This window comes from Talaromyces proteolyticus (genome assembly GCF_021365285.1).
Source record: "Talaromyces proteolyticus strain PMI_201 chromosome Unknown BGW36scaffold_5, whole genome shotgun sequence".
Taxonomy (NCBI): Eukaryota; Fungi; Ascomycota; class Eurotiomycetes; order Eurotiales; family Trichocomaceae; genus Talaromyces; species Talaromyces proteolyticus.
This window is the reverse complement of record NW_025764281.1, coordinates 738944-751454: the sequence shown is the minus strand read 5'-3', so window position 1 is coordinate 751454 and position 12511 is coordinate 738944. Positions and strand designations below refer to the sequence as shown.

At 48.2% G+C, this 12511-nt stretch overlaps 5 protein-coding genes across 5 annotated transcripts; 2 read left to right on the top strand and 3 right to left on the bottom strand.

The window, feature by feature from the left end:
• Positions 1–355: 355 nt before the first annotated feature.
• BGW36DRAFT_258533 (uncharacterized protein) lies at positions 356–1022 on the bottom strand (the record flags this gene model as incomplete). The annotated part of the gene is made up of 2 exons (XM_046210047.1): positions 356–804; positions 881–1022. Coding segments are annotated over 2 exons (591 nt in total), but the record flags the coding sequence as incomplete, so codon positions are not given.
• Positions 1023–1757: 735 nt separating this feature from the next.
• On the top strand, positions 1758–3014 carry BGW36DRAFT_293221 (phosphotyrosyl phosphatase activator; the record flags this gene model as incomplete). Its single annotated transcript, XM_046210979.1, has 1 exon — positions 1758–3014. The coding sequence occupies one exon, from the start codon at positions 1758–1760 to the stop codon at positions 3012–3014; it is 1257 nt and encodes a 418-aa protein (XP_046072979.1).
• A 1744-nt stretch (positions 3015–4758) lies between these two features.
• BGW36DRAFT_294405 (putative nuclear protein) lies at positions 4759–4977 on the top strand (the record flags this gene model as incomplete). The annotated part of the gene is made up of 1 exon (XM_046211097.1): positions 4759–4977. One exon carries the CDS (start codon positions 4759–4761, stop codon positions 4975–4977), a length of 219 nt encoding a protein of 72 aa, XP_046072978.1.
• Positions 4978–6164: 1187 nt separating this feature from the next.
• Positions 6165–6694, bottom strand: BGW36DRAFT_358049 (uncharacterized protein; the record flags this gene model as incomplete). The annotated part of the gene is made up of 3 exons (XM_046213930.1): positions 6165–6186; positions 6241–6338; positions 6407–6694. 3 exons carry the CDS (start codon positions 6692–6694, stop codon positions 6165–6167), a joined length of 408 nt encoding a protein of 135 aa, XP_046072977.1.
• A 3820-nt stretch (positions 6695–10514) lies between these two features.
• On the bottom strand, positions 10515–12444 carry BGW36DRAFT_318027 (high-affinity nicotinic acid transporter-like protein). The gene is made up of 4 exons (XM_046212592.1): positions 12035–12444; positions 11260–11981; positions 10997–11208; positions 10515–10937 (listed from the first exon to the last, which is right to left on the bottom strand). Exons 1-4 carry the CDS (start codon positions 12233–12235, stop codon positions 10606–10608), a joined length of 1467 nt encoding a protein of 488 aa, XP_046072976.1. The 5' UTR covers positions 12236–12444; the 3' UTR covers positions 10515–10605.
• Positions 12445–12511: the final 67 nt, after the last annotated feature.

Sequence of the window (12511 nt, the reverse complement as noted above, 5' to 3'; positions counted from 1 at the left end):
ATAAAGCTATGATCCGTTTCCTTTTTGTTGTTATGTCAGGTTGATACCTTCCACGCTTTCCATTATTCGGAACGAGTGGGCACAATGGGCGTTATGTTGTAGCTTTTTATTGCGAACGATTACATGGATGCTATAGGTAGGTGTATAGGTGGATTATTCATTGAATTTGTGATGATTTCCAGGTAATAAGACAGAAGAGAACCAAAATCGAATACATGTAAAATCACCAACGCCTGCCGCAGATGCTTTGCAAGAAACAAATATATCATCAAACGATAAACGAAAAAGGTTTTTTTGGGTATATTATATATAATGCCTTATAAGACATAATTCTCGAAGATTAGTCTCATCATCGCTCCAAAGCAGTCGGCGCAATGGCTAGGATAACCACCAAACTCGACACAATCAAGCCTGCAGCCAGAAACGTGACCACGGCAACACTGCCACGGCTAGCAGGGAACTTGCCGCGCACAATCCAGTACTGTGCTTCAAAGTAACGGTGGAACCCGATCAACAGGATCAAGATAGCAATAGCGATAAACGTCGCACCCAAGGGCTTGCCGACATTACGAAGACGCGCACCGCCGGCGCCACTACTACTCGGCGGCGCGAGGAGGATTTCAAGCAACGATGATGAAGACTGATCAATGGGCGGCGTGAGCACATTAGGGCTGTTTACTGAACTAGTCGTGCTGCCCGTCGTTCCAGAGGTTATTGAACTATTGAGGCGGAATAACTGTGTAACGGCAATCCCAATCGATGCAAAGGCGAGTGAAGTACGAAGCCATGCAAGGAACGTCCGCTCTGCGACGAGTCAGCCACATATGTCTCTCAGATACGTACGTAGTACAAGTGCAACAGGAATGGAATGCAGCCCTACCCAATGCGAGATGGTCTCGTGCGACACTGCCTTTATTATCTAGTTCAAGCGCCCCGTACTTGTCGACTACCCTACGGAGCCACGGCTGTCGTGGCTCCTCGTCGTTGTCATCCCCCTGCTCGTGCTCGTTCCGAGAGCTGCTTTTCGACCGTCGTTGCCGCAGCTGGTGCTGGCTCGGCTGCTCGCTGCCCTCCTCGTCGCTCCGTGGCCCCTCGGCCTGATTCGAAGCTCTTGGCGGGCTATCTGTTGATTGGTAACTCCGGCGCGAGTCTGAGTTATTCCTTACAATCGGCGTAGCCTCATTCGGTGTCATGGTAGAAGTGTTGTTGGTGTTGGTGTCCTTCAGGCTCCTCTGCTCAGCTGGATGGGCGGGGTTATCTAGCCAGGAAACCGTCCGGGTCAACGAGACGTTATCGGATGGCTGGCGAGGGGCGTCTTCCTGGGCATTAGCATCCAGACTGCTATCCTGTGGAGCGGGGGACATGATGGCGTGCTCCTCGGCGGGATGAGCAACAGGGATAGAAAACAGGGATAGAGATAAGCCGATGGCGTTGAGGCGCCGGCATAGAGAGTCTAAAGCTCCGGAATCGGTCGGTGAGGATCTCAGTCTCTCTTCTTCATCGCTTCCAGGAACTGTGCATCGCAGCTACTGCGTCTCACGTGTCCCAAAATTGAGAGAATGAAGAAAGCTGGGGTTGCCGCTGTAGCCAATCACAGCCGCGGGTCCGCATCACGCACGGAGAGAGCCGAGTGGCCCGGGCGCGGGCGGTCAGAGGATTCTGCCGTGCATACACATTAATAACTACCTCCCATCTTTGGTCAACCTCGCCAACTCTCGATATGCTGCCTGTGATGCCAACACCGCGCTGCTTTCACCATGACTGACGTCCAGAAGCCTCCAGGCTTGAAGCCTGACCTGTCGAAAAAGCTGGCCGAGCTGCGTGCCGGCAGCAAAAGACGTGCAGCGAACCAGCAGGACCCGCCACCTGCAACACCGATCCTACCTCCTCCTATCGATCTCTCCTCGCATACATATACTCAACCCACTCGCCGCATCCTCTCGCCAAAAGACCTGGAATTATTCGCCACCTCGCCCGCCTACAAACTTATCCTTGCCTTTGTTTTCGGGTTATCTGACAGAGTCCGCGGGCGGGCTGTCACGGACTTGAAAGACGCGCCAGTGCCGGACAATGTGCAGAAGATATTGCAAATAGTTACGCTACTCGAAACCTTGGTTGAAAAGAATCCTGCAATCGACCAAGGTGGCTCGCGCTTCGGCAATCCGGCCTTCCGCTCGCTCTTCGACGATACTGCGGCACAAAGCCCAGCATGGCACCGCGAAATTCTCGGGATCCAGGACTCAGCCGCCGTCGAGGAAGTATCGACTTATCTTATCCACTCGCTCGGATCTCGCGACCGATTAGACTATGGATCCGGACACGAACTCAATTTTATGATGTGGCTGCTGTGCTTGTATGAACTGCAGCTCATCTCGGTGACGGATTTCCCAATGCTTGTGTTCAAGGTGTACTACAGCTATATGCATCTCATGCGCCACATCCAGACGACATATTACCTCGAACCGGCGGGCTCCCACGGTGTCTGGGGTCTCGACGACTACCACTTCCTCCCCTTTCTCTTCGGAGCTTCCCAGCTCGTGGAACATCCTTACATCACACCCCTCGCCGTCCACAATAGCGCGGTTCTCGACGAGGAGGGCGATAAATATTTGTATCTGGATCAAGTGCGTTGGGTGGACAGTGTCAAGACGGTCAAGGGTCTCCGGTGGCACAGTCCTATGCTAGACGACATTTCTGGCGCCAAGAACTGGACCAAGATTGAGAGCGGGATGAAGAAGATGTTTGTTAGAGAGGTGCTCGGCAAATTGCCTATTATGCAGCACTTTCTATTCGGCAGCCTGATCCCTGCTACGCCCGAGATGGGCCAAACACGGCCGGAAGAGGCAGAGGAAGCGGCACACGCTGATGGAACACCGCATCGGCACGACCACACCCACAGCGATGATTTCTGGGGAGACTGCTGCGGCATCAAAGTGCCTAGCACTATTGCTGCGGGCGAGGAGATGCGCAAACGTATGGGCGGCGGGGGTCTGCGGCCAATACCATTTGACTAGAAGCAAGCCAGCAGGCTGTAAAACAATAATGACTGACGAACTTTACTGCGTAAAACATCCGTCGTACTTATAAACGTGACAGCTCACCTAGCAGCCCGCACTAGCTGCCTGCACTAGACACCTATTTCTTGATATATGCACGTCTAGCTGCTAGCTGAGCCTAGCTCGGGTATATTTCAAGCTAGCCACGCGGCACAGGCTCAGTCGACATTAATAATATAAATATCTGATACGAACAGTTAGCAATATCTAACATACATATCAATTAGCAACATGTTCCGCGCAATGCCATACATGGATGTACCCAAGGTGATGTCCTAGGTCCAAGCCGACTTGCGGCGTCCATGCGTGGCATCCGTGGGACGGGAGTGGAGTAGGTAGCATATCTCAATGATCATCGGATTAGTGTCTCGTACTACTTTAGTCCTTCTGGTGCAGGTCAAGTCAATGACTCAAGCCAGATCGCTGGCGCAATTGTTTTGCTCGGTTGGGTAATCGTGTCAACGTGATCACTTGACCAGAGCGATGCCTTGCTATCGCTAAAGTCTTGGATCTACATATAATATACTAATAGTACCAAGTATATGGTAATGAGTCATCTAAGACGCCATAGTTACACAAATATTATTCTCATTCCATACTCATTTAGCTCATAATTCAATAGAGGAAGAAGCTCTAAAGCAATTGACATAAAGAAAGCAAAGCAAGCGCTCGGACGCTCGGTTTTAAATAGTGAGCGCAATTGCAAGGGTTGCGAATGCGTTGGCGTTATAGGGGTAATTGAGTTTGTCGACACCATGGAATCCAATATTAATAGGATTTAGTACCTTGTAAGAGAATATCGGCTTGCCGCCCCTATTCGGAAGATTAGGAGGACCGTATTAATAGGGCAACAGGTGATGGCAAGAATTCGCCCTATAGCGAGTTTGTTCTTTGTGATGGTGAAACGTTTCCAGCATGTTTGCGACAGTCTAGGCGGCAACGGAGTATAGTCGGCATTCTCGGCGATAGATCTCTTCCTTGACTGTCGCCGCCAGCCTTGGGGCAGGCAAAGGCGGCAAAAATGCAACGCAGCCGAATGCTGGAACTGGAAGTGTTCCGTAGAGAAGTTAAACAGGAAGCAGAACCAGTGAAAGTGCAAGTAAGCAAGCCCGGATCCGGCCGAGCATTAGTCAAGCAATTTGCCGCTCGCGCAGGCAAAACTTGGATTTAGGAAGGTTCGTGAAGACAAACCAAGAGCAGTGAATTACCTTGCAGTCGACTATCGCATAATTCGGCGATAAGCCCGCTTGGCGCGGCGTCTCCTTTCTCTGCTCCCTTTGGGCTTTGGATCGTCGTCGCCTCATCCGCTTATCCAGTGGCACACTGCGTCCAGTCCGTGTAGGCGCTCGTGTCCACTGGTCACAGGCCATCTCTCCACTGCGGTCTACCACTACCACTATCGACCACCTAACTACGGATACGTACCACGCACTGTCTAGCCTGCTCCGTGGCCCGACTAAGCTCTGCCCTGGTCACGCTCCCTTTATAAACCTCGCCCCTTCCCGTGCCTGTCTCTCTGCCTCTCTGCCTCTCTCCCTGACTCACATCTCTCTCGAGCTCATCTGCTTCAGTCACCACCTACTCAGACCCGGCCGTCGTTCCTCCCTTGTCCTCTCGTCCTCTCGTCGCACCTCGTTATCGCCGCCATCTTATCCTCTTGTCGCTCGCCGCCACTGACTGACTTTACCTCTCAATCATCACCATGCCTGCCCGCAAGCCCCGTTGCAACTTCAACGAGTGCAAGAATGCCGCACAGCGCATAATCGGCGACTGCACCTTTTGCAATGGCCATTTCTGTGATAAGCACCGCATGCTAGAGTCACACGCCTGCAGCGGGCTGGAAGACTGCCGGAAAGAATCGCACGCCCGGAACGCAGACAAACTCAACAGCGAGCGAACGACCGTCATCAAGGGCGTATAACAGCCTACATGCTCCTGCACATAAATATATAAATATATATATATATATATTTTTGCATGGTCTCGACACTTGGATTCTCCTTCTCCCGCGAGGACAGCTCAGCTGATAGCTGCCTAGCGGTGCACTATGCTGCGTTTTTGCATGGCGTTGTACGGCGTTGATACCATTTATGTTAATTGTCGTTCTCGTTCTGTCTACATCTACGGTTCTAGCGGCTGCTAGTCTATTACATGGTCGTAAAGACCCTCTTGCGTGATCGGTTCCGATATCGATATCATCTTCTCTCGAGTCGACTCAGTGTGCTGGATATTGTGTCTGGATTGAAGTATAATATAGATTTGGAATACCATCAACTTAACATACCTACATACCTACATACCTACATATCATGCACATATTTTAGTGTGGAACTGTTCATCTGATCTCTAATCAAGACGATATCGGCCAGCCTTGGCTGGAACCAGATCTCACCGCCTTGCAGAATCATTAATAATGTCCAATTATTAATCTTCATACTAGCCCGAAATCGCCTAGTTTACTTTCTATTAATACCTGCCTGAGGCGCATCTGGAGTCACGGGATCTGTGCCGTCCCCGGCCAATCAGCGCCTGTGCTTTAACCTTTTTGTCGTCAGCGGCGGTACTCGGGAGTGTGGAAGGGAAAGGAGGGTCAGAGAAAGAGGCAATGTTGAAAAGCAAAATAGTGACTCATGTGAGGATATGTCTCTGGTTAATTACAGGTTAATTCAACCGTGGTTCAAAGAGTGCCAAGATTTGCATACTACTCAGAACACCGTTAGAATGATGGTGGCTTGGTACAGATAAATCCCTAGAAATTTATTTGATTCGCATTACCTGCGTTCCTAAATATTAGATATGGGAGAGTCCACCTGTTGCTTTCACATATACTGATTCTTATACGAAGACCTTTTCCCTACCATCTAATCGGAACTGTTCAAACACACAGTGAACTAGCGGATAGTGAAGGAAAGCGTCTCGAGGTGTTGGTCAACGGCGTCGTCGTCGCCAAGTAATGATTAAAATGCCCGGCTACGTCAGTTAACTTTTAGATAACAAATAATCCAGTCATAGATTTCAGATTTCAATGTTGCTATTCGTTTGCATAACTGTATACCCAGTCTGTAAAATCCATATCTTATCCTCCCGCCAAAACAAGATAACGAGATGTTACCCTGGGCCGATTTTAGGCCTATATAGGATATCAGTAAATTACTCCAAATCAGATAAAAAGAGGAAAACATACATATCATGGTGCTCGCTCAGCGTGCTCAAGTACCGATTCAGCTCCTGGACTCGTTCTTTATGCGTCTTCACGCCTTCGCGAAGAAGACGGTCATTAAGCTAGGCCAGTTAGAACCATCCACAAACAATCCAATACAAGGTAATATAATTCAGGGACTTTGAAATACCTTTTTCTTTCGTTGCTCTTCATACTTCCTCTCCGCCTCGGTCTTGTAGACGGGTCGCTTTTCGTCTGTTTCCTCCTCTGCTTCGCCCCTCTCTATGTCCTCATCGCCAGGACCTTTCGGTGCTGCATCAGCGTCTGGGGCAAGATCCTGTTTGTCGCCCTTTCGCTCTTTTCTCTCCTTGTCCTTCTTTTTCTTCTTGTCGACTCGCCCGTCTTTGACTTTGGAAGCGGAGCCTTTGAGCTTGAGCTTGCCACTTCCGCCGACAGCCGAATATTCGTGGCCAGCCATGGCGGGCTGTTTTAATCCTTTCCCCCCCTTTTTGATGATGTATCGGGGATAATTATATTAAGGAATGGTGATCATTTGGTTAGGTGTGAGGCGTCCTGGACACTTCAACGGCGAGAAAGTTGAGATGTTGGAGTTGTTAGTTCTTGTTCATGATTGGTCGTAAATATTTTGGTTCCGATTGGATGCCTTATTTTTCAGGGTTTATACTAGCCTCTCCAGGCGTTATATAAACGACAACTCTACAAAAGATAATAAATACTGTTACAATAGGATAACTCTATATCAAAAGGTAAGCTCTGCTTAGCAATGAGCACCAAATCTATAATTATAGGTTTTCTCCTACCAATTTTGCTATGAAATTGGAGAAATCTTAGACGCTATTGACTGTAGTTCTTCTCTAACTGTTAATTCTTGGATGATTAGATGGAATATCAAATTCTGGGGAAATTTGATCATAAATGCGGAGATACAGTCTGCAAGGTCAGACAAAGAAAGTGTCAGGTAGATTGCCTAAGGCATTACATTTGGTCACGAGTAGAGCAAACATCTTGTGCACCTTCACGTCGAATATTCTCCATTGTATGCATATTCGCGGACACTCGTATGACAAGTGTCTAAGCTCTATATTTTGCTTGACAAAGCTGAAAATGACTACATTTAAGCGACTGATCTGACTACGACTTCTACACTTCTTCAATTTTTTTCCTTCCTCTCCGTACTTTGCATCACCATCATCTTGCTTCCAAATAGGCAATCTTCCAATGCTTTTCTCTTGCTTTTATGTCCTTGATTGGAGAGCAATAATAGAATTAAGCAAAGATGTAATCACTAGTCAGAAATATCCACAAAATAATGACATCGACGCTTCCCCTTTTGTAATCGACTCCTCGAAAAAGCGAAATTGGTTCCCGCTTGCTGCCTAAGAAGCTATAACCCTTCCAAGCTCAAGGCATCAATCAAGCGGTTCTCATCACTAGAGAAACTCTTCTTCCTCTCCTCAAGCCTCTTTCTCGCTCCTTGTTTCACCTCCTCCACTCCAATACCGTGCCTGCGAGCTAACCTCGAAATTTGACGATGGCAGGACCTTCCGAAGAACATGGTACACGTCAACTAGCTGTTCATGGTTTCCAGCAACGGTGACCTGAGAAAGCAGTCTCTGCCTCCCTTCGAGCCATCTCCATGGAGTGTTCGCCCGCGACCTTGATTCCAATGTTTGCTCCAAAGAATAAGCTGCCTCACATAGATTCTTTGAACCTTTGCAATATTGCTCGATTTGCCAAACGGCCCTTCACCCTCTTCGCTATGTCTGAACCCAGATATTCTGACGTTTAATCTGAGCATAATGTATTTTAGGTTCCCTATTTGAAAGTGATACACCATTGCATACATATAATCCTGTTACCTACAAGCAAGAATTCATCAAAAGCTAAGCTTCATCAGACCTTTGCTTTTCTTCATAGACTGTGCTAACGCAAGCAGCCTCAGACAATGGGAAGGTTGAATCAATCAATTAATCAAAATTCATTGCCTCGATCTAGCTTCCTTTACATACTCGTGCTATATGGGGGTTTACTATCTTGCTTAGCTAGCAGCAGACCCAAAGAAACAGTGTATCCTACCACCGTTGCGTGTGCAAACGATGGCCCGTCGCGGTCCAGGGCTGCTAGGTTTCTGCCCGTTCACACACCATGTATAAGAGGGAAAGTGACGCAAACGTAACACGCAGAGCCAAACAGAACAAATGCAAAGGAAAAAGACCAAGTTAAGGGAGGGGAATAGCTACCGCCCCCAGTCTCCATGTCCCCTCGATTGCATCTCCAATCGACCTGAACAACCACACAACGCCGCCAACCCCCAGCGGTCGCTTCGAACACACGCAGACGGTAAACCCAGGCCGTTGAACAACACAAAAGACTTGCAAACCCCTGCCTTCCTGCCTCTGAACGTCCCCCGATTGAACGCGCGACCGAACCAACCATACTCGCCCTCGCCCTATAGTCGGCCTTCCCGTCTCACCAAGATCCTGCGTCACCAGGTAGAAGGTTGAATCACTCGCCTCAATGATGAACTACAACATACTCTGAGGGGCACTGCAACCCTATTTAATCCCAGCGAGAAGTCAGCCAAAGGCTGAACATCATTCAATATGTCCTTCTTCATTGGCCTGGGCCTCAGATCGTAACAAAAGAATCACTTGCCTTGATGATGAACTGCATATAATACACTCTGAGAGGCACTGTGATCCTATTCAATCCCAGCGAGAAGTCAGCCAAAGGCTGAGCATCATCCATTATCTCCTTCTCCATAGGCTTCGACCTCAGATCGTAACAAAAGAATCACTTGCCTCGATGATGAGCTGCGTACAATGTACTCTGAGAAGCATTGCGACCCTATTTAATCCCAGCGAGAAGTCAGCCAAAGGCTGAGCATTATCCGAGAGTTTCTTCTTCATTGGCCTGCACCTCAGGTCGTTACAAGGGAATCACTTACCCCGATGATGAACTGTATGCAATATACTCTGGGGGGCACTGTGACCCTGTCCCAAGCAGGAAAACAGGCAAGGCTAAGTGTTAGGCACTAAATCGTCGATACTGACCTGAATCTCCAATCGAAACATGCCAAATGCCTCTGCACTTCTCCTTTCGACTGTTTGAAAACGCAAGGCGACGAGGCAAGATGATCAGGACAAGTGCAGAACGGAGGAAGTTATTCGAAGGGGACAACAACAATACTGTGTGGTTCGTGATAATTCAGGAAGTTACGATACAATCATCATGCCATTAGCCCTATCTGCTCTTGCCTAACCATGTTCTGTAGGTTTATCCACTAAACAAAATCTGAACAGGAAGGAACGCTGCACAATACTCATGACTTGGCCTATACCCCGAAAATCTTACATGGTAGTACCAGAGGGCTGTTCCGGGACAATAAGACCTCGAAAGGCCTACGATGCCAATATTTTTCATACCGGATTTAAATCGAGATGAAAGACTTGTTCAGAAAAGGAAGAATGGACCCTGTAGTTTCAGCACTAACGATCCACGAGAATGAGGGCGCACGAACAAGGAGGAAAATGTCCAACACATACCCCAGGCTTACATCCGTAGTCAGGCTAATAGCTCAAGGACATAGCTGAGTTCTTGATGTTCTACATATGACATCCTAGAAAATATTCCCATATATTACTAGTTCATAAAGGATGATGATTACTGCACTTTATTCCGATAGAGAAACGCTATCTTGCCATTCTATCTATTTCTCGGTTAAATTCCGTGTCCATGTCAATCAATCAATCCAAATCTATTAATCCTATCTAGCTTCCTTTACATACAGGTGCTCTGCGGGGGTTTGCTATCTTGTTAACCAGCGGCCGACTACTCTAGACAGGAAGGGAGAGGTAGAACCAAGTAGGTGGTTAGGGGTAGTAGGGGGCGGTATGATAGGATAGCTGGCCTCCTTAGGGAAGGCCAGCGAACAACATTCTATATAACCTGACTATACAGTTCTATTGTGTCGTCAATATACAGTCTCTCAAGCCCTACTAACACTCTTCATAACAACTTCTGGGTGACATCCACCGTAACTGGCCTGGGCACTGCTTGAGTGGGCCTGATTCCACATACCGCTTGTCTCCTTTAAGCGCGGGACGCAGGATCTATATCATTGCCTTATGGATGATGAGTTGTCTCTGATCAAATTACTTTCAACTTTAGTCACATATTAAGATAATAGCGCTTATCTAGCTTCGCTCGCGTACGCGCTGCTACGTTTAATGAGGTCTTAATCATTATGTTTAGCTAAAAGGCAGCCATCTGTTTACGTCACGGTCAATTCTGAATTGATGGAAATCACTTTAACGCTCTAAACTACTTCTCGTCTCTCTCTGGCAGAATGCAGCAGAATGCCGCCGCTTAAAGAATGTACATGGTATCGAGACTCCTATCTCCCTCCATATGATTTGAAGTTGCACCTTCAGCAAGAAGTTTCTCCTTCTTCATGTTTCTGCGCCTAAGAAGATACCAGCTGGCGGTGTAGAGGAGCCCAGCGACACACGTTAAACCAGCAGAGACCGCATTACCCTGGATATATCGAGGTTTTTGTGTGCTAGGGTATAGTTGTGATGATACCATCGAAGAAATATCGGCCATCGTATATACCATCGGCATGGCAATCGCACGTTTGGAATCCGGCGCAAAGGTATTAGTCGCCCAGGTGACAGCGAGCGTGGAAATCGGATAGAGGCCTACGTCAGGGGTTAGATACGGGCATATCAACAAACAGATGTGATTTGTGCTTTCTTACCGACGACGAGGATAAACATTCCCGCGTAACCAGCACCGGGGGCTGATGTTCCCACACAAATCAGGTAGCCGACTGCAACCGGAACACAGCAGCCGATGATAAATATGCTTCGTCGCCTGAGTTTATCGGAAAAGTAGACCTGAGTCAAAAGAGAGATGGCACCAAGAACATAGACCGGGATAGTGAGGTAGTTAGCCTGAAGGGAAGTATATCTAATTCAGTCAGCACGGTGCTCAAAGGTCTCGTCAAACCCAGTAACTTACCCGAGGCCATTGATGATAGAAGGCAGGAAAACACCGAAGCCGTTGATTGCGACCGATGAAGTGAAGAAAGCTATGCCCAGGAGGTAGACAAAGGGATCCTTCAGTGATTCCCTAGCCCACTTCCAGTCAAACTTTTGATCTCCTCGGAGATGGTAGTCTCGCTTCCTCTTCAGACGCATGGTCTCCTTCTCTTCTTCGCTAAGATACCATGCCGTTTCGGCCGAATCGGGGATAAAGATCCAGCCAATTCCACCGATGAAGATAGTAACGCAGAACTCGACGATGAATAGCCATCTCCAAGCCGCAAGGCCTCTTTTGGTTCCCATGGTTTGAATTGCATAGGCAAAAAGACCACCGAAAGCGCCAGAAATGCACTGGGCGAGGTTGGTCGTCATAATACGCTTTCCTGCTTGTTCTTGGGGGTAGATGGTCGAGTAGACAAAGGCGAATCCGGGAGACAGACCGCCTTCACAGGCGCAGAGAATCATACGGACGGCGATGGCTTGACCATAGGTGTGGATAAAGGCGGTTCCAAGAGTGCAGATACTCCACAAGAGGAATGCAGTGCCGAGTGCCTTCCGAGCACCAAAGCGTCTAACAACCAGGGTCCAAGGGAGCTCGCCGGCAAAACTGCAAAAGCTGGATAGAGTTTGGATGTTATTAAACTGGTTGCCCACAAGGCCCAAGTCTTTGTCGAAGCCGAAGACTACAGCATTGCCGATCTAGTCAGTGGTTAGAGATGAAACGTTTCTGTTGACGCCAAGACTACACTTACATTGTTTCGGTCCAGGGCGGACAGAACAATGAAGATTAGAGAAACTGGTACAAGGTATTTGTCGAATTTTCTTCGAGCGGCTGCTTCCTTCTCAGGATCAATGTAGATGACTGAGCTGGCCTGATCAGATCGAACGTCAATGCCGACCTCGGTGTCAACGACTGCGGTCTTTGTGTCTTCTCCTTTCAAGTCAAACTCCATCGCGGCGGCTTGTGCTAGGAATAGCTCTGCAGAAATATATGTCTTTGGCGTACGGAAGCCGGCTGTGGTCAAGAGAGAACCCGACCATCAACGTCGTCGAGTCGCGTCACTATATACTTCATGGCCGAATACTCATATTGCCTATACGCGCAGAACACAAGGGCATTTGCTGAACAGCCTGCAGTTGCTAAGATAAGGCCTCAGCAATGGCCACTGGTGTTTTTGGAAAAAACCTAATATACTCTATCTGATACCTAACCCGATGTCTCTTTGATA

Coding starts and splice junctions, on each gene's coding strand:
- BGW36DRAFT_318027 (XM_046212592.1), bottom strand. CDS start 12,235: ATGGAGTTTGACTTGAAAGGAGAAGACACAAAGACCGCAGTCGTTGAC. Junction 11,982..12,034: donor CCGCCCTGGACCGAAACAAT/GTAAGTGTAGTC, acceptor ACCACTGACTAG/ATCGGCAATGCTGTAGTCTT. Junction 11,209..11,259: donor TCTATCATCAATGGCCTCGG/GTAAGTTACTGG, acceptor TGACTGAATTAG/ATATACTTCCCTTCAGGCTA.